This window comes from Zalophus californianus, chromosome 2 (assembly GCF_009762305.2).
Source record: "Zalophus californianus isolate mZalCal1 chromosome 2, mZalCal1.pri.v2, whole genome shotgun sequence".
In the NCBI taxonomy this organism is placed as follows: Eukaryota; Metazoa; Chordata; class Mammalia; order Carnivora; family Otariidae; genus Zalophus; species Zalophus californianus.
In genome coordinates, this window is record NC_045596.1 from 56,859,696 (window position 1) to 56,879,122 (window position 19,427).

The 19,427-nt window shown below is 38.5% G+C and overlaps 1 protein-coding gene across 8 annotated transcripts in view; it reads left to right on the top strand.

Annotated features, from left to right (window-relative positions):
• Positions 1–19,427, top strand: part of SLC4A4 (solute carrier family 4 member 4) — a 340,863-nt gene that overhangs the window by 210,916 nt on the left and 110,520 nt on the right. For all 8 annotated transcript variants that reach the window (XM_027598149.2, XM_027598150.1, XM_027598153.2 and 5 more), the window contains 2 exons: positions 12,094–12,251; positions 19,049–19,136. In XM_027598149.2, coding sequence (XP_027453950.1) covers positions 12,094–12,251; positions 19,049–19,136 — 246 coding nt within the window. The remainder of the gene's footprint in view (positions 1–12,093; positions 12,252–19,048; positions 19,137–19,427) is intronic.

Genomic DNA, 19,427 nt, shown 5'->3' on the forward strand with positions numbered 1-19,427 from the left:
TATTCATTTATTAGAGCGTGGAGGGAAGGGGAAAGGGAGAGAAACCCTCAAGCAGACTCCCCACTGAGTGCGGAGCCCGATACGGGGCTTGATTCCAGTACCCACGAGATCACAGACCTGAGCCAAAACCCACAGTCCTGGATGCTCAACTGACTGAGCCACCCAGGTGCCCAGAACCCTTCTTAAAGGTGCTTTTCTAATAAAAGTCACAGCCAAGTCAATCATTGAATGCACTGTGATAAGTGTAATCACAGAGGGGAGGCTAGGGTCCTGTGGTAGAACAATGTCAGGGAAAGTTGGGGGCGTCAAGGTCAGGCTTACTCTCCTTGTAATTCTTGGCGAGAGTTTGGAGGCATAAGTTGTATTTAGCATCGAAGGACAGAGCAGGGAGGGCAGGCATCCAGGCAAAGGGCATTTCCCACCAAATAGATTAATGAATATTTCAAGTCTCCTTCCTTAATGCATGGAGCAGGTGACCTGCTTATATGTACAGTGGAATTCATGACACAGCAATAAAAGAGGAAAAATAACTTCTAGAAACATTACTTATAACCCAACTAGCACCTGGAGTTTACAGATTCTTGATTTACTTTAAAAACTTTTTAAGATGCTGTTCTCCATATTTGGGTTTTCTACCTTCTTTCTCTCTCTCTGACCCATTTTATTTTATGTAATTAAATCCTGTTAAATGCTTTAAAATGTGCTCAATTAAAATTTTTAAAGATTGTGCAGAGCCTAATCTATTGTAGGTGCTTGATATTGGTTTTCTGTATAAGAGGTTTATTTTATTTTATTTTATTTTTATTTTTTTATTTTTTAAAGATTTTATTTATTTGTCAGAGAGAGAGGGAGGGAGGGAGAGGGAGGCAGGCAGCACAAGTAGGGGGAGCGGCTCCATCCCAGGACCCTTGGGATCATGACCTGAGCTGAAGGCAGCCGCTTAACCAACTGAGCCACCCAGGCGTCCCTGTATAAGAGATTTAGAGATTTCAGAGCACTCTCTTCTAAATTTTAGATAGCAAAATGTATTCATCAGAAATGTAAGGGTTTCACAGTGTAGTGAAGTGAACAGAGCATTAAAAGTTAGAATTCATGTCCTGGCTTGACCATTTAGCTGTATGAGTTTCATGAAGTCCCTTCACCTTCTTGAACTTCAGTTTCTTTCACCTGGAAAATGGTTTAATAATATATTTTTCATAAGCTTGCTATAAGAATTCAAGTAAGGTAGTAATTGTGAAAGTGTTTTAAAGACTGTAAATAGCTATAAGCATATTGACAGTATGATTTTTTAATGATGGAAGACATAAGAAAATGTGACTAGAGATTTTGACAAGTTGATTTCAAACTAGGTCAGTACTTGAAATTTCATCCTATTTAGGAAATCAGAACTAATGGATTGTACTTAATGTTATATTTAGTTTAATAGCCATTTGTGAATGTGCTGCTTTGCAGAATCATTTGCATTAATGGTGGTAAGATGTCTATATTTGGAAGGAAAAATTAGAAAATCAAATTTTCACCCTCCGGGGGACTGTTTTCATATTGTATTTTAAGAAATGGAATAAACGAAAGGAGAAGAGTGTTCAAAAAGTAAAAACATGTAGCCACAGAGCCTTTTGGCATCTTGTCTTAGTTAATGACTTTATTTGTACTCTTTCATATTTTATGCACTCTGGAAATCTCAGATCATGTAATAAATGTTCAGTACTAATAACATTATAAGTGATTGCCTAGATTTTGGATTCTGTAGGTGATCAAGCAATAGCTACCCCCTCCCCCCCACTTTTAAGGCCTCTTAGACATTGGGGCAATGGTTTTTAAATTTAGCCTTTGGAAATATTCTTCTAAATCACAGCTTGAAGATAACCTAAAGGGCAATCATTAAAAACAAAACAAAAAAATGTGTGTAGAAATTATTCCAGTAGTTCTATTACACCAAGAAGTCCCACAAACTAACTTAAGGGGTGATTAAAGGATATCTTCATGTAACAGAAAAGTTTTAAGATGCTTTTTTCTTACATGTTTTGAAATAAAACGCAATACCTGTTTAAGCTTATGAAACAGTGATTCTTATCATTTTCCTCCTTCTGCCATTTCCAAGTTGGGCAGCCACATAATTTATAAGAAAGAAATGAGATTTAGGAATGGAGGGCTGGGGTATGTTGAAGAGATGGTGTTTGTCCAGGCAGTTCAGAAATACCAAACCCTTGTCCTCAGTCCAACACTCTTGTTTAGAAGATCATCAAGGGAAGTGTGTACATAGAGAAACAAAGGCCAAGAATCCTTTTGTTACTGGCTGAGGCTTTGGCTGCAAACCCCAGTGTACGACCCTGGTGAACTAGGCAGAGCCTTCTGCCTCGTCTTGGTAGTTGTGAAGCGCATAGAAGCAAAACAAGCTCCTTGTATTTAGAACACAAGAGTAGGCCTGCTTTTACACTGGGAACCCCCAACTATGAAGAAAGGCCAGAATAGAGCTTTTGGCAAGAGTGACTGTTTTCCCCATACCTGGGGGAAAAGCTGGCATAGGCTAGTTGACTTAGAATTTGACTATTTCAGATCAGCTCTCTTTGTATGTGGGGTGAGAGGGCTGCTGGAAAGTGGGGAGGAGGATGGGAGATAGGGACAGTCTTCAGTTAACCACGGAAGCCAGCTCTAGGCACTCACTGGTTTCCAGCCATTACTCCAGGATTCCCAGGGTTTGAGACTATAGGTCTACGCCAAGTAATATACATAGTTTTTGGTAGGTCAAACGTATTTCAAAAATTATCCCAGGGATTCATTTTCACAAGGCTACTTTTGATGGTCTGCTTCTTCATGCCAACACTGGTGGAAGCTAATTTTAACCTGAGGACAGAGTACTTGATGGGTTATATTATATTCATGTTGAGTAGTGGGCTATTAATGGTTTATATACTATTGGAAAATAAAGGCAGGCATATATCACCTCAGACATAACACAGTCAGGGGGTCTCCCTGATATGCAAGATAGGAAGAGTGAAGACAGTAAGGAGGTTTACTTCCCATGTTGGAGAAACAAAAAAGAATGGGAAAGGAGTGAACCCCATATTTTTGTTTTTTATATCTTGCCAGGTATTTTGCCTCTTCTCTTTCAGTCTTTACAAAAGCCCTTATGAGTTAGGGCTATGGAATATGGTTTTAGTTTTCACTGTCCTTGATTTCCTTTAAGGATTTTCTGCCAAGGGAGAACTACATGTAAGCCAGATTTGCAATGAAATAATAGTTTATTTATTAAGAAACTCATTGTAGTATAAATATTTTATTACAATAAAATATATGTGTGTGATTTACATATACAGACGTTTATAAATCATAAATCTACTTGATGATTTTTCAAATTGTGAACACATAATTGTTACTCAGATTATGCAATAGAACATGACCAGCATAGTATGTTTGTTTTCTTTGTCATGATTTCTTTTCTTATTTTTATTATTTTCTACTTTATACCTTCTTTGAATTTCATTTTCTGTTTTATTTTCACTTCTTGAGATATATATTTAGATCATCAAACTTTGGCTTTCCTTCTTTTGTAATATTTGCATTTAAGGCCATGAATTTTATCCAGTGCACATGTTTATATTCTACAAATTTTGATATGTCATATTTTTATATTATGAGTAATATTGACTTTAATAAATCAATAATGCATCTTTTAATCTCCAAGAAATCTACTTTGTTTTTAAAAATGATTCTGCTGAAATTCTCCATGTTGTAATCAATATTTTGAAAATATTACTGTTATTTCAAAGTGTGTCTGTTAATTACAATATGAAGCTCTCCTTTGTTTCTAATTTCTGGTTTTTCTTTCTCTTGGGCCCCAGTCATTTGATTTTATCTGCTAGTATGCCTAGTAATTCTGATTATAATTCTGATATAATATGTACATAGTAGAGATAATTTGTTACTCAGGATGATATTCTCTTTCTTCAGAGTTTATTTCTTTTGCTTTTGGCTGGTGTTTAGGTGAGGGGCAGGTCACCCTAATATTCGGTGTGGAATTGAGCTGATTGGAAGCTGGGTTTCAGTCTTTATGTGGATTAGTCTATTACTAGTTTGCCCTTAAGCCTTGGATCTTGTCCTGTAGAGGTCCCAACTAAATGCCTGGCATGCTTGTCCATTATTTTGAAGCTGCTGAAGGCTCTGCTCAATTTCTGAAGCTCTGCAGCTAGTTAGGAATCATCAAATGCCTTTAGAAGAAAAGCAGAGCTGAATTTAGCCTCACCTTTATGCAGTTTCCTTTTTCAAGGATATTGGTTCCTCAAATTTTTAATGTCACAGTAACTTTCTGATGCCTTTAAGCAGATTACAAAAATTCTTCAGTTTTTCTTGCTGGAAGGGTTGGTGTGATGCAAGCTAGTTCACCATAGCTGAAAGTGAAGTCTCTTAGGAACATTTTTTTAGGTTGGACATTTTTAGTTCTCTAAATACACATCTCCAGGCCTACAACCACCCACACAGACTCTAAATCCTGGGATTCATAGAGTTAAGAGCCATGTGTTATGATAGAGAAATGTAGTTGAGCCTATGAAACAGATTCTGAGTCTCCTTACCTAACCAGCCACAGGGATGAAGATGTCGGGTCTCTCTCTCCTCTCTCTCTTTTTAAATCCATTCACTTGTCTTTCTGTAAGAGAGAACAGTTAGCTTGCTTCTTGTCTTCAAGGCACTGTAACCTTCCCATTAGAAAAAAGTGCCAGTGAATTTGTCAAACTCTGCTTCATCAAATTGGCCATTTCCCCCCCAAGGTGTAGAGAAAGGGAGCAGACAGAGGTAGAATCATCTCACTCTGGTGAGTGAGAGAGCACTTTTTTCCTACCCTAACAGTTAATATTGTTTGCATATAGTAAATGAATAAATTTATACTCAAGTAGCATAAATAATTTACCAAGATGCTGTTTGACCTAGGCATTCTCTCATGCTTTTAAGTTCCTTGAATCCTAAAGGTTCCACAGCATGGATTTATTCTCCAATGCCATATCTTAGGCACTCCTCAAGAGTCAGCCTCAGTGAGATTAAAATATAGGGGGACCATATAATTTTTTTTAGCACAAGACACTTTTGAGAATGAAAGAGGTAATATTAATAATTATATCAGGAAATGGGGTAAACTGGGACTGTCATAAAGAAACTGATAGGTGTGGTGACCCTACTTTACCACTAAGATTTCTTTGCAGTGGGAGGACATGGTCCCAGAGTGATCTGTAGTGACCTTAGCAGATGAGTTTGTTTGGGAAGAAATAAGAGCTAGCAATTTGCAGAGAGAACGGAAAGGGGGGAATCAGCAGGAAGAAGAAAAAATAAGCTAAGAAGAAGAAAAGAAGATAAGAAGAAACACCAATAAGAAAGCCAGGTATAAGCTCTTTACCCAGGAAAGCAGGTGGATGTTAGCATGTAGACATGATTCATTAAGCAGGGTGAATTGAAAGTAAGTACAGATTGGAAGATTAAACTTATTCTCATTGAGAGGAAAAGAGAATGTGTAGAATGCAGTAGCAGTAGGTGTAAGCTTTGTAATGAGAAAGTATCCTCAAGTTTACATGATTTTTAAAACACCACTTGTAGTAAGGACATTGAACAGCCCATAGGATCCATTCTAATAAATCAGATTCAAATGACAAACTATGAGTACTCCTGGTTAAAAATGACACTTCATAACAGATGCACTTATTTTAACATATGCTAATAATGGCAGGCAAAAAGAGGTAGCTTTTATATGACTTATGTGACTGGAATAATATGATAGTCTGGACCTACTTACCAAGTGATGCTGTTGGTTTGAGGGTGATAGTAAGGAGGCTAGGAGGACACAGTGTTAATCAAATGGTCATCCCAGTTAAAATTGGTTAGCCGTTACTTAGTAATGGGTCCCATACAGAAAACCTAAAAACTGCCTTCATGGAAGATGGCAGGAGAATCTAGGACCTGAGTAGAGTACAGAAGATAGACTTTTCCTCAAATTAGCTATATATGGTACATATCACTTGTGTGAGTAACTTCGTATCATCTCACAGAGCTATCATCCCAAGTAACCCATCTTTTTCATAATCAGTCTGCTTGTTCTGCTTTGTCCAGTTATAATCTCTAGTTTCTTGGTATGCTAATACTGTGATCCCTGAGTCTTAGAACACCACTCAGAAAGTAAGGACATATAAGAAATTATAAAAATGAACATGTATGGCAGAGGGCAAGCCATATACTTCTGAGTATTTATAGCAAGATCTTACTCTGGAAGAAAGAATACACGCTAGTATAAGAGGAATTTGAAATGCACACATGTGGATTCACAGAGTTGGTGGTGTTCCAGTTGTAGCTCCACATAACAGCCATTTGAAATAGATTTCTTTGAGATCAAGTTTGGGTAAAGGAATTCGTATTCACTGTGTGTGTTCTCATAGTTGACCTTGCATTAAATCCACGCTGTGTATCCCCTGGAGAAGCAACTAGTGATCTATAGGAAAGGAATGCCAAACTTTATCTTTGGAATTCAATCCAGATGAGTTTATTGGGTAATTTTCAACCTGATTTGAAAGCCCTAGATTCTGTTCTTGCTTTCGTTATCTGTTATTGTTCTCTTAGTTTCTGGTTATTCTTTACCTTTTTGTTTAATGTTTATAATTTTTTCTTAGAGTAGGGTCTGTCTACTGCCCACTACCAGGCGTTAAACATTATAGGCATCCATAAAGTTTGAAGAGAATTAAATGGAGTTGAGAGTGGATTTAAATGGGAAGTGAGAAAATTTGTCCAAATAGCATTTTAAAATCTGTTTTCATATCATAATGTGCCTTATTTATCTCAGGAGATAAAGCATTCCTAGGCATATAGGCATATTCAAGGCTCTGAGAATATCTGTAGTATAGAAACATTTAATCTTATTTAACTTGTATTCCTCAAATTTATTTGACAAATACATTTTTGCAAAGGATCTGGACTCTTAAGTAGACAGAAATCACCTCAAATTAATTTAAACCCAACATGGAATTTTCTGGCTTATGTAACAAGTAAGAATTCTTGATGAGTTCACAGAATGGAGAAGCTGCAGGACCTCAGGACCTGGGACTTGGGACTCAGCAATCTCTCTTTCATCCATTTTTCTCTCTTGCTTTTGTCTGTTTCCTTTTGGGTGCCGACCTCATTCTCTCCTAGTGTGGACAGTCCTATGACAGGCCCTTTCAACATGGAGGGGAACAACGTGAGGTGAAAGGGAAAATGCTGATTTTTATACAAGTAAAATATTAATTTCCCACAAGGGTTTGGTTCCTGCCTGAGTCACACATCCATCCTCTGGGCCAGTCACTGTTATCAGGGGAAGAGTTTACTAAGATTGGCTGTATCCGGGCCTTTCGTCGGTTTAGATGGCCTGGTCAGTGGTTATGTCCAGAACCTTTAAGAGAGGAGTTTGAACAGCTTATTGGGAAGAGCAGAAGTAGTAACCACCATTCATCCAGTCAACAGATATTCAGCCTTTCTCTTCAGGCACTCTTCAAGGCATTGGAGATACAACCTGAACAAAAGAGATGGATATTTCTACCTTCATGGAACTTACTGCTAGTGGGGAGGCAGATAATGAAGACGATAGGTAAAACATGGCATGTTTGTGATAAGTATAAAGAAGGAAAAAATAAAGCAGGAAAGAGGAGTAAAAAGAATTTGTGGGGAGAAGAAGGCTGATATTTTAACTAATGTGGCCCGGGAAAGTCTCACGGATGAAAAGGTGACTTGTAAATAGAGATCCAGAGGAAGTAAGAGAGGAAGCCGTGCAGACATTACATTGGGAAGCAACAGCAGAGGAGTAAAGGCCCTGAGGTTAGAGTGTACCTGGCATGTTTGAGGGAGGACATGGAGTCTGGAGTAGTTGGCATGGGGAAGACTGGGAGAGAGCAGTAGGAAATAAGGTCAGGTTGCTGATAAGGAGCCAGATGATGCTGGGGTTGTGACTTGTCCTGACAGCATTGCCTTCCCCCCCCAGGCTTTGAGAAGAGGAATGACATTATCTGACTTCTGATTTGACTACTCTGGCTACTTTGGTGAATAGACAGGGGGCAAGAGCAGAAACAGGTAATCCAGCCAAGAAGCCAATGCCATTATCCAGGAGAGAGAGATGATCGTAGCAGATGATAGTGGACGAGGGTAGAGGCAGTGAAGGTGGTGAGAAATGATCAGATCCTGGATACTTTGAATGTGGATCCAATAGGATTTGCTGATAGAATGGGCATGGGGTGTGAGAGGAAGGTAAGTGTCTAAGATGGCAGCAAGGTTTTGGCCTTAGCAATAAAAGAATGGTAACCATTAGCCAGATGAGGAAGACTACAGAAAGAGCCAGTTTGAGGAGGCTACTGGGGGTGGAGGCTCAGTTTTTGGATAAGTGAAGTTTGAAATGCCTATTAGACATCCAAGTGGAGATGTTACAGGTCTGGAGTTCAGGGAGGAGGTCCTGGCTGAAGATAGAAATGTGTGAGTCATCAGCATATAGAAGGTGTTTAAAGGCATGAGATTTGGTGAGCTCACCCAGGGAGTGTGTGGAGATAGGAAAAGCCACTCAGGGGCTGAGTTCTGAGGTACCTCAGATACCATACGTGTTTATTTTAGAAAAGCTATTAGTTTCTCTGAGAACACTAGCATTTTACAAACACAGTTTGAGATCTGCTGATCTAAAGGAACATGTCTTTAGAACTACATCTCTTTAGAGCATATATAGAATATAGTTTACTTACTTTGGCCTTAAAAATACACTCCTAATTTTCCAATATGGGTATGATAATCTCACTAAATGTAACATAGTACTCTAAGACATTTTGTAGAGGAATATAATTGACTGTGGGCTATTCTGCATGTGTTGTGAGTCAGGTAGTTTATTAGTGGCAGATCTGGACACAGGTTCTAGAGTGAGCCTTGGGAAGCTAACTTTCCTGGGCATTTGATGGTTTTTGGTCTGATTTTTAGTGCTACAGAGTTCATTCTTTCTATTCATAATATTTATTACAGCTGAATTATGTGCAAAGTAGGTATCCAGTACAATGGGGGATAAACTATTCTAAACCTCAGGAAATTTGGGGAAAAGATTTAAGCTTTCAAAAGTATGATTCAGAAGTGAGTGCTTCCAGAGTTCCCAAGAAAGTGGGGCTGAGATGGTTAAATGGCTCATGCTTGATGTTTAGAGGAGGTAGAAAGATGTTTAGAAAAGGTAGAAATGTGGAAAGGAAGTTTTTATAATGCGTGTGGGAGTCTAACTACATAAAATAGAATAGGATTATCAGATTACCTGCCTAACTAGATAAAGCAAAGAGTGTGCTGAAGAGAATGGGAAATAAAATCAGATTATTATATAGAGCTGTTTGGTAATGGGAACTCTCTGGAAAGAACCTGAGGAAGATTATTCTAGCAGTGATATTTTGTTAGGCATTTGTGCCACTTAGCCATACCCTATACTGTACTCTGTGTTTTAGAAAACAGTTCACTACTGCAACTTCCTTAGGTGTTAATAACAGTTTTGGCAATTTGATGTTTTTAGACCCTTCCCATGGCTGCTCTTTAACTATTTATAGAATCAAATAGATTTTTTAAAAAAATATTAACATTTCTTGGAGGACTAATGGTATAAACTTTGGATAATTCCCTTACTGTTTAGAAGTAGTCATGTTCCTAACATCTAAATATCTTCCTTTGCTTTTTTGTGTGTTTGTTTCCACTAAATTATTAGCCCTGATGTCCTTGCTTTTTGCCTCACAGTTTTCCTCTTGTATGCAGTACCGAATTTAAAAAATTCTACAAAAATCCTAATGAGGGTGATGGAGTTTTAGGGATTACTTCTCATGTCATTTATTTTTCCCAATTAAAAACTCTGCAGATGGGGGCGCCTGGGTGGCTCCGCAGGTAGAGCATGTGAGACTTGATCTCAGGATCATGAGTTCAGGCCCCACATTGGGTGTAGAGCTTACCAAAAAAAAAGAAAAAGAAAACTCTATAAGTGGAAATTGTTACTATAACTCCTATAACTTTTTTTTACTATAACCTTTTTATTTTTTATTTTTTAAATTTTATTATGTTAATCACCATCCAGTACATCATTAGTTTTTTTTTAAATTTTTTTATTGTTATGTTAATCACCTTATATTACATCATTAGTTTTTGATGCAGTGTTCCATGATTCATTGTTTGTTCATAACATCCAGTGCTCCATGCAGAACGTGCCCTCCTCAATACCCATCACCAGGCTAACCCATCCCCCCACCCCCCCTCCACTCTAAAACCCTCAGTTTATTAATGGGGAAAATTGGGCCATGTCTGCCACTTCCTGTCTCAGCAGTAATTCATGGCAAAAAGTACTGAGTTCACTGGTAACTTTTGACCTAAGGGGAGGGGCATTTATATTGATGATTAGTATATATCAGAAGTCGGTGCCTTTCATATGGCCCTGCAAAATTCTTATCTCCATCCTCCCACGATTGTTGAAATGTTTTCCTTGAGCTGTGGGAGGTGTTTCCCGCTCACTGCAGAGTGCTTGAACAGGCCTGTTCTAAGTAGGACTTGAGGAAGGCCAGGAAAGGGACAAAGAACACCTGCAAGGTAAGCTTTCTGAGTGACCGTAAGAAGCAGCCTTTACTCCCCAGGAAAATCTCTTTATACCTTTACCCCCCCCCCCAAATTTCCACATACCCTCCCCCCCCCCTTCCTCCTCAGCTCACTTCTCAGTTCTCTCTTCCATAGTTCAAGGTTACTTGAACTACTTTTGTGGTTGTCCGCTGTATCTCCGGCAGCGGTAATCTGTCCCATTAACATTCCAAGGTGGTAGCACACTTGCCATTTAAAAGAAATTCTCTATTTTATGTTTTCCTTTACCTACTTTCCTATTCCTTGCCTTTTCTTGGTAGCAACATTTCTCAAAATAAGTCTCTCTACTGCCTGTCTCCACTTCTTCACTGGGCACCCTGGTGTCCACCATAGCTGCCCTTGTCAAGATCACCCGGCACCTCAGTCTTGACGAATTCATTGGTCCATTCTTTGCTCTCATCTTATTTGAACTTTCAGCAGCCTGTGACTCAGCCGATATACTTTCTTAATTGAGCCCTTTCTTCACCTGATTGTTGGCATATCCTGGTTTTCCTCCAACCTCACTGGCTGCTCTGTGAGGGTGTCCTCTGCTGAGATCTCCTCCCATTCCTATGAAAAAATAAAGTGGCCCAGAGTCTAGGTCTTATCCCTCTTCTCTAGCTACACTCACACTAAGGCTGTGTCATCCTGTCTCATGGTCCTAAATTCTTTTTATGTGGTAATATCTTCTAAATGTATGTCCTCCTACACCACTTTTCCACCTGGATTTTTAGTAGGCAAGTCCCACCTAAAACATCCCAAACTCCTTACTGTGGCCTTCAAGGTTCTTATCACCTGCCCCCCCCCCCCCCGCCTTACCTATGCAACTTCATTTGCTGCTATTTTCTCTTCCTTGCTCCTTTATCTCCCACCGCACTCACTTTCTCACTATACCTCTCTGCCAAGCTCTTTGCTGCCTCAGAGCTTTTGCACTTGCTGTTCTCTTTGCCTAGAATGTTCTTTGAGCAGATCTTTGCGTGGCTTGTCCCCCCAATCCAGTGTAAAATGTACTTCTTCAGAGGCTTTCCCTGACTACCCTGTCTAAAATAGTACCCTCTAACCTGTTTTATTTTTCCTTCTTAGCACTTATCACTACTTTAAATCACATTTTATTTCTCCCCTGGTGAAATACGACCCAAGGAAGATGTCATTTGTTGATCTATCCCTGTATCCCTAGGGGTTAGATCAATTGCCTGGCTCATAGTAGACTCTCAACATATGTTTACTGAGTGAGTGAAAAATAAATGAATTGTTTTATATGTAAACATTTTTTATATGTAAGCCATGTGATTATACCCTCAATATTTTTGAATCCAGAGTAATGTTTTTTTTATAATAGAATGGCTAAACATAATAGAAAAATGGCTGGCCAGAGCCTGTTGTGTATAGACTCATATAAAGGAATTTCCTTGAGTGATATATGGAGTGTCTCTTCTTTTCCCTTCTCTGGAAATAAGTTGTGTATTCTTGGCTTTTCCCATGCAGCTGAAGAATAAGTTCATGAAAAAACTGCCACGTGATGCAGAAGCCTCCAACGTGCTTGTTGGGGAGGTTGACTTCTTGGATACTCCTTTCATTGCCTTTGTTCGGCTCCAGCAGGCGGTCATGCTGGGTGCCCTGACTGAGGTCCCTGTGCCCACAAGGTAAGCTTCTCCCTGACCTGATGGGGTCTACAGTGTGCTTCTAGAGTGGTCTTGGCTAGATAATCAGTAGAATGAGGATACATCCAGGCAAGCATATTGGAAAGGTTTAATCTGAAGTAATGATTTAGCCTGTCTTTCATGCTATGAAATTACTTGGCACTTGTATAGTAGTAAGAATAACAATTATAATAATTAATTGGGCCATGTACTAGTTTATTCTTAGGGATTAGTTGATTTAATTCTCACAATAATATATATATTTTTAAAGTTTATTTATTTTAAGTAATCTCTGCACCCAACATGGAGCTTGAACCCACAACCCTGAGATCAAGAGTCGCATGCCCTTCTGACTGAGCTAGCCAGGTGCCCCTCTTAAAATAATATTTTTAAATTCTAAACTATAGGTATATGGATTTTACAGATGAAGAAACTGAGTCTGAGAATTTAAGTAACTTGTCCAACGTCATACAGATGGTAAATGTTTCAGTGGTCAGAGTTGCTTTCGGTTGCTCTACGTTTTATCGGAAAATTGGCACTAGGTACATATATATATACACATACACGTATGTATATATGTGATTCTGTGCACATATACACACACACATAGAAAAATCATTAATCTGCACGCTTAAATTTGCACACTTTTACAGTTATGTGTTGTAGCACATAAGTTCTTATTCTAAAAGGAAGCACATTACAGTTCTTACGATCACGTCCTTACTGCCTGCACAGCACGTTACGAGGCCTCCAATTGATCTACCTTGCAGCTGAGCTCAGAGAGTTAGAAGCTAGACTTACAGAGTGCCATAGGTAAACAGAAGGTAATGCCTCACCTCAGCTTGTGCTGAAGAAGAGTTTAAAGAGCACTTTGTAATCTTCGAGTTGACATCATAAAATTCGAGTTGACATCATAAAATTATGTGAAGAGGAACTTTTCGGGGGCGGGTGCTTTTTTTGTGGGTCCTGGGCAAGGAAAAGTGACTTCCGCCTCTTTTAGGTTTCCTCAGGTGAGCAGGAAGGGCTGTAACTCCACAGGGATCTCAAATGGTTTCAGCATCCTACACTGAGACAAGGGGCTCCCAGGTTAGGGGGAAAAGGAGAACATTTCCTTATGGCCTCCTGATTCATAGATTCAGGCTATTTTTTCTTAATCATACGGATATTTTCTCCTTATTTTTATATTTCTTAGACACTTAAAGGGGGAATAATATTGGTCGTTAGTAGGCAGTCAGTGGACAAATGATCAAAGGAAATGATCATAGCATATTCAATTAATGGGATTATCACAACGCCTGTTTTCTATAACTTGGTTGTTCCCTTGAAAACATTCCAGCAGAGCCTTGCAGTTCTATCTGAGCCATCACCTGGCGAACAGCTAGCTGACTCAGATCATGGCTGATGTCCAGCTCTTGTGCCCCTATGGTTTTGTTTATGTCTCTTTGGACTAATTTTACTAGGGCTTGAAAGAAAAAAAACATACCATGAAGTGTTAAGTTGCTCTTGCATTTTCAACTTTCTTACTGTTTTTCTCTAGAAGCTACAAGTAAAAAAATTTTAAAGGGCTTTTTATTGAATAATAACACGAGTTTATTGAGCAGCAAATCATGACCATTTGTGTATCCCTTTATCATCTGCTCCTGTCTGGCTCATTTTTTTCTTCTGTACAGGAGAGTGTTTCTAGTCTAGAGGTGATATACAGCATCATTTGAATGAACAAAAGGAGCTCGGCAATTCAAGGGAATGTAATTCAGTAATGTCATAAAACCATTTCAGGGCAATAATCTGAACAATATATCCAAGCATGTTAACATTTTTCCAGGAAACAGTTTTATCCATTTGCTGTCCTCTGAACCAGGGCATGCTATAATCACTGAGTAGGGAGTCTCATTAGCCTTTTTGTGTATGAGTAATGTGGGGCCATTTACAATGGCTGCATCCTGAGAAATCCAATCAAGGAAATCCCACAAGGAATGTGGTAGTCATTGTGAAGGACTGCCTCTGTACTCAGTGTTGTGCTTTAACGCTCTACCCTGTCCTACTGTGGGGAGACCTGAAAAGTCTGGTTTTGTGGTCATTTGGTAATGGTCATTTGTCATTTTTCCTTAAGAAGGGGGAAGAAAGTTATGCTCTTATGTTTATGATTGTTATTACTACTATTTGTAATAAGCAATATTACTGCCATGCACCTGTTAAGAAGCATGGATCTAGCAGCTCTGTGTGTGTAGTGTCCACATAGTTCTCTAGTTACCCTGCTATTGGCTGAATGTACTTGAGCCTTATGCTTGCACCTGGACGGGTGCCAGGTGGGTGGACGTTATCTGCTTAGGGGCCCTTCTTGCCATCCATGTGAAGGCAAACAACTGTTCTTTGATATTTGGTGACGTGGTAGGATATGGTTATGATTTCCCAGCATCTTGCAGACACTTGGCTTGCTGTCATCTTCTGTCTGTCCACGGAGGCTGCCACACACACGTATTTATTAGCAATGTAGGGGATAATTACTATTATTCCCATTTCACAGTTGAGAGTTGGAGGCAAAGGGAAGATTCACTCTCAGTGCTAGATACAGAACTGCAGATTTCTGACTCTGAAGCCAGGCTTTTGTGGGGAATCTAAGGAGCTATGTAGAATGGATTAGAACAAAGTACTTGAGGGTTTTCCCATGAAGAAAAATAAAAGCCCCTGATCAGTTTGTTCTTTTCTGATCTTGATTTTCACATTTAAGGCAAATATTATTCAGTCAGTTCTGGTCCTCTAAAAAATTAGGCTGTTTACCCTTTTCATATCACTGTAAGTTAATATGTATTTTATGTGATAAATGATGATTTGCCTGAGAGAAGCAGTTTGTGCTTAATTATCAAAACCATAGAAAATCTTATTAGAGGGATTGGGTTGGAGGTCCTGCGACTTCAGTTCTGTCTTGTCCAACAATTCAGTTGCTAGCTGCTATTTATCACATGTAATGTGGTTGGTTATGGTGGGTTTGTGGTCCTCATGCATCTATTGTGGAAGCTACAGTTTAGCCATCATTTCCAAAGCCGCTAAATATGAATAATGGCTTATTTGATTCACTGCTGTTTTGAGAGCAGGGAGTAAAGGATTGGTACATGCTGAGTTTATTCTAGAAATAGCTGTGATATATCAGGAAGGAGGGGGGTGCACATCCTTTCTGAAAAGATTGAGTGGTTTAGGAAGGCCGGCTCTTTTTCTGATATTATACTCTGTTTCTGCCTATAATTATTTTGTGAATGTGAGTATATAGTCCATTGGTTCCGGACAGAGATCATCTGGCACTTATTTTTGTTATGGAGAATGCTAAAGGCATCCTCCCTGGGCATAATTAGGTATGTGAAAAAGCTCACAAGAGTAGAGGAGCCTCATGAAGATTCTTGAAACAACTAGCACTATTAAAAATTCTTAACTATGACTTTATTTCTAGTTATGAGTGAATAAAAAGAACTCAGTAACATAAATTAATTTCTTTTCCCCAGCTGTCAACATGGGCTGTGCCCTTCCAGCCACACAAATGTGATGTTTACTCTAATTTGTTAATAAAGAAAAAAGCTTCTGGTTAAAAATAACATCTGTCCATTGACGAAAAACAGCTTGGGTCATGAAAGGAGTTTTCAGTATGTTATAAAAGCTGAGTTTGGCAAGATGTACTTCTATCATAAAAGTTGTAACAGCTTTTGCCTCTTTGAGGGTTAAAGGGGAAAGAACATGTTTCAGGCAGAGGGAACTTCAACTTGATGAGTTGTTCTGTGTTGCTAGTTTTCCAGATCTCTCATCGCCATTTCAACAGTGCAATCCAAATTAGGGGCTTCTTAAGGGTTTCTGTTCCTACAGATGAAATTCTTCACCCGAGGTGATGTTTCCTGCTACCTATAGGTGGCTAGATTTCTTCTCTGTATCCTTTTAAAAGGTTGAATTTATTGAATGGTTCCTGACTGGAGTAATGGAAAAATTTTGCTGATATGTAACATTTTATTTCTGTTGGGCACTTGGTGATTCTCCATTAAAGAATAAATAAATATATGGATTAATAAATATTTATATATTACATATAATATATACATGTCTTTTTAAAGGAAAAATTACATTATTCAGGAAAGAGACAGTGTACCTTTATATTTAAGTTACTGAAACAATATCATTCTCCTATATTAGGTTTATTGCTATAATATATATTATAGTCACTATTGGTCTGCTACTTCCATTCAGTCTTTGGTACTGTTTAGCAGAGACCGGAGTAAATATTTATAGGAAATCTATGCTCTCATCTCATAGGGCTGAAGTTAGAGGCTCCATTACTCTCTCAGCTCTTGGGATAGTTACCCATCATCTGCCAAAGTTTATATTTGAGGACTCTAATAACTGAGAGTATTTGTCTCACTTTCTAACAAGATGGTATTTTAGCTTTGTTGCCATATAGCCAACCTGATAATTAATTCATGTGTCAGTTGATAAACGTATATTTCCATAATGTGTATTTGTAAACTGTCATCATGATGGAGATGCTAGGGCAAAGTAGGAAGAGGTACAGAGTGGTTATGGAAAGATCTTAGATATTATGTCTTACTGAAAAACTAATGTTTAGACACATTAAAATAACAAAAAATGGTGGGTAAAGGAAACCCATTATTTAAAAATGTGTCAAGTAAAGGATCCAGGCGTTGGATATCTTCTCTTGCTGCCCTGCATCTGCCCCCTTTGGCTAAAACTATGTTCTTACTGCCCTGCCTGACAGGAGACCATTGCTAGACAGGCAAATGGGACTGGGGAATGTGACCAGTACTGTAGGTGTTCCTTAATTGGATTTATATTTTGCTTTAGTGGTTAAATATTTTTTGCATATGTTGCACTCAAATCAGTGATCTGTCCCTTTAGTAAAGTACATTTTACTGTCATAAGGAAGCGCTTTATAATACTATATGTAGTGGTATATAATTTAGGTCCAGCTTCAAACAAAGAAAAGTTCTAGTATCAACTGAACTTCCGTATTAGAAGAACTAAAATCCGGTTTTAATAATGACTTCCTTCATACTTGGACAGACTTTCATGCCTGCCGATTGCTTTTGCTTTTTCATCTACCGTGATAACACTTGAAAGTGAGTGTGCCGCCTCATGCCGGAACTGGTTTCTAAGCAAATAAGTATTGAACGGTTTTGTGGTTATTTTGGTATAAAATCAAAGCATTCAGACTTTGACATACCTTCTTACATTCTTAATTTCTGTTTTTTTCCCCCTTTTCCCTTTGGATTGAATTTTATAATGAAGAAAAGAAATTATTTATTCAGGGGCTTTTTAGAACAAACCCTAACTCTTTGAAGAGTACTTGCTGTCAACCAATTTTTATTTAAAGTGAGGTATTTAGGGGTGCCTTGGTGGCTCAGTCGGTTAAGCAGTTAAGTGTCAGCCTTCAGCTCAGGTCATGATCCCAGGGTCCTGGGATTGAGCCCTGCAGCAGGGTCCCTGCTCAGCGGGGAGCCTGCTTCTCTCCCTCTGCCTCTCTTCTGGCTTATGCTCTCTCTCTCTCTCTCATTCTCTCTCTCTCTCTCTCAAATAAATAAATCTTTAAAAAAAATAAAGTGAGGTATATAAATAAATAAGTAAAAAACAAAATTTTATTAAGCAAGTCCCATAGTATCCCTGGTCACATAAAATTTTATCTAAGATTTCTTGTCCCCAAATAAGTATCCACAACATCTTTTGCCAGAGTTGACCTGTGGAAGTCATAGGTTGGGCAGGCAATATTAGGCAGAATTGTGGGCTGAAAAGAACGGGAGGTGAGAAGGCCTATATCTACTCTCTCTTATTTACTAGGCACGATCTTTCGCTCATCCACTGACCTCCTTGAGCCTCGATATCCTCACCATTAAACGGGAATAGGATGCCTGTCCTTATTGCAAAAGGTTATATGTAGTGTGAAATGTTTTGCAAGCTTTAAAAAGCTGAGCAAACGTGATGTGATCATTTTTATTGCCCTTATTATCTTCATGTTAGGTAAGACATGATCATAAGCAAGGCAGAGGTGTATCCAGAGTTGCCTTTTATATATTATTTCTTTGTCACTTACTTACTGGGTTTCTTCCTCCCTAGTCGAGACACAAACCTAAGTGGGGATAAGCTCATTATTGAGGACCTACTTACTGTAGAGCAATGAGTGTGCATTATCAAGAAAACAAGTTTGGAAAGGAAAATGAGGACACCCACAAATGAATTGTAACTATCTGTGAATGATGCTTTATTTTGAATTTCTCTCATATTTCTTTTCCTTTACTTTGGCTGTCAGCATGTGGCTTACTTGTAGAGGACTTGGTTTTTGCTGACTTCCAGTCACTTCTGAGCAGAAATATTTCTTAAGAGTATGGAGAGGATCATTTGTCACTGGTCATATTGAGTAAGGAAAAGTCAGAGAAATCTGAAGATGTACTGAGTCTTTCTGGTTATTGTGTTTAATGGGTTTTCTCCAAAATTCTGAAAGTCAGTAGAAATGGAAAGAGAAGAAAGTTTAGAAAAGGAGATTGAATGACTCCCAAAGTGAAGTTCTCCTGCTCAGTGGGAAACTTCTCAGGGTTTCCATGTGAAATTCTTCCTTGCCTCCAAAGAAATAACAATTTGTGTTTCACAATAGTGTGAAAGAGTATCTTTCATATTACCAAGAGTATTGCCTTTGTTTTAAAGATGTATTCTAGACCTACGCTTTTTATCAACTAGGATAAACGTGTCTCAGTTTTATGTATATTAACTTTGATGAAATGTGTTTTATAGCTTTTGCTTCTTTCCTCTTCCATTAGGTTCTTGTTCATTCTCTTAGGTCCTAAGGGAAAAGCCAAGTCCTACCATGAGATTGGCAGAGCCATTGCCACCTTGATGTCTGACGAGGTAGGCGATCTGGAACATGGTGATCTGTGACCGTCCCACTTGTATAGTTTCCATACTGTGAATTGGCTGTCATGATTTATTCAGTTAGAATTATATGGTTATCAGCCTTTATGACATGAGTCACAGTCATTCATGGCAGATGAGCTGATATCTAAACAGTTTTCAAAAAAACCAAATTTTACGTTGGAATAAGATATAGGTTCCTTTCTTTTTCTAAGCATTTGCAATTCTTAAAACTGATATATGTGAAATATTCTTTAAAATGTTCAAATCACTGTATTAACTTAAGCT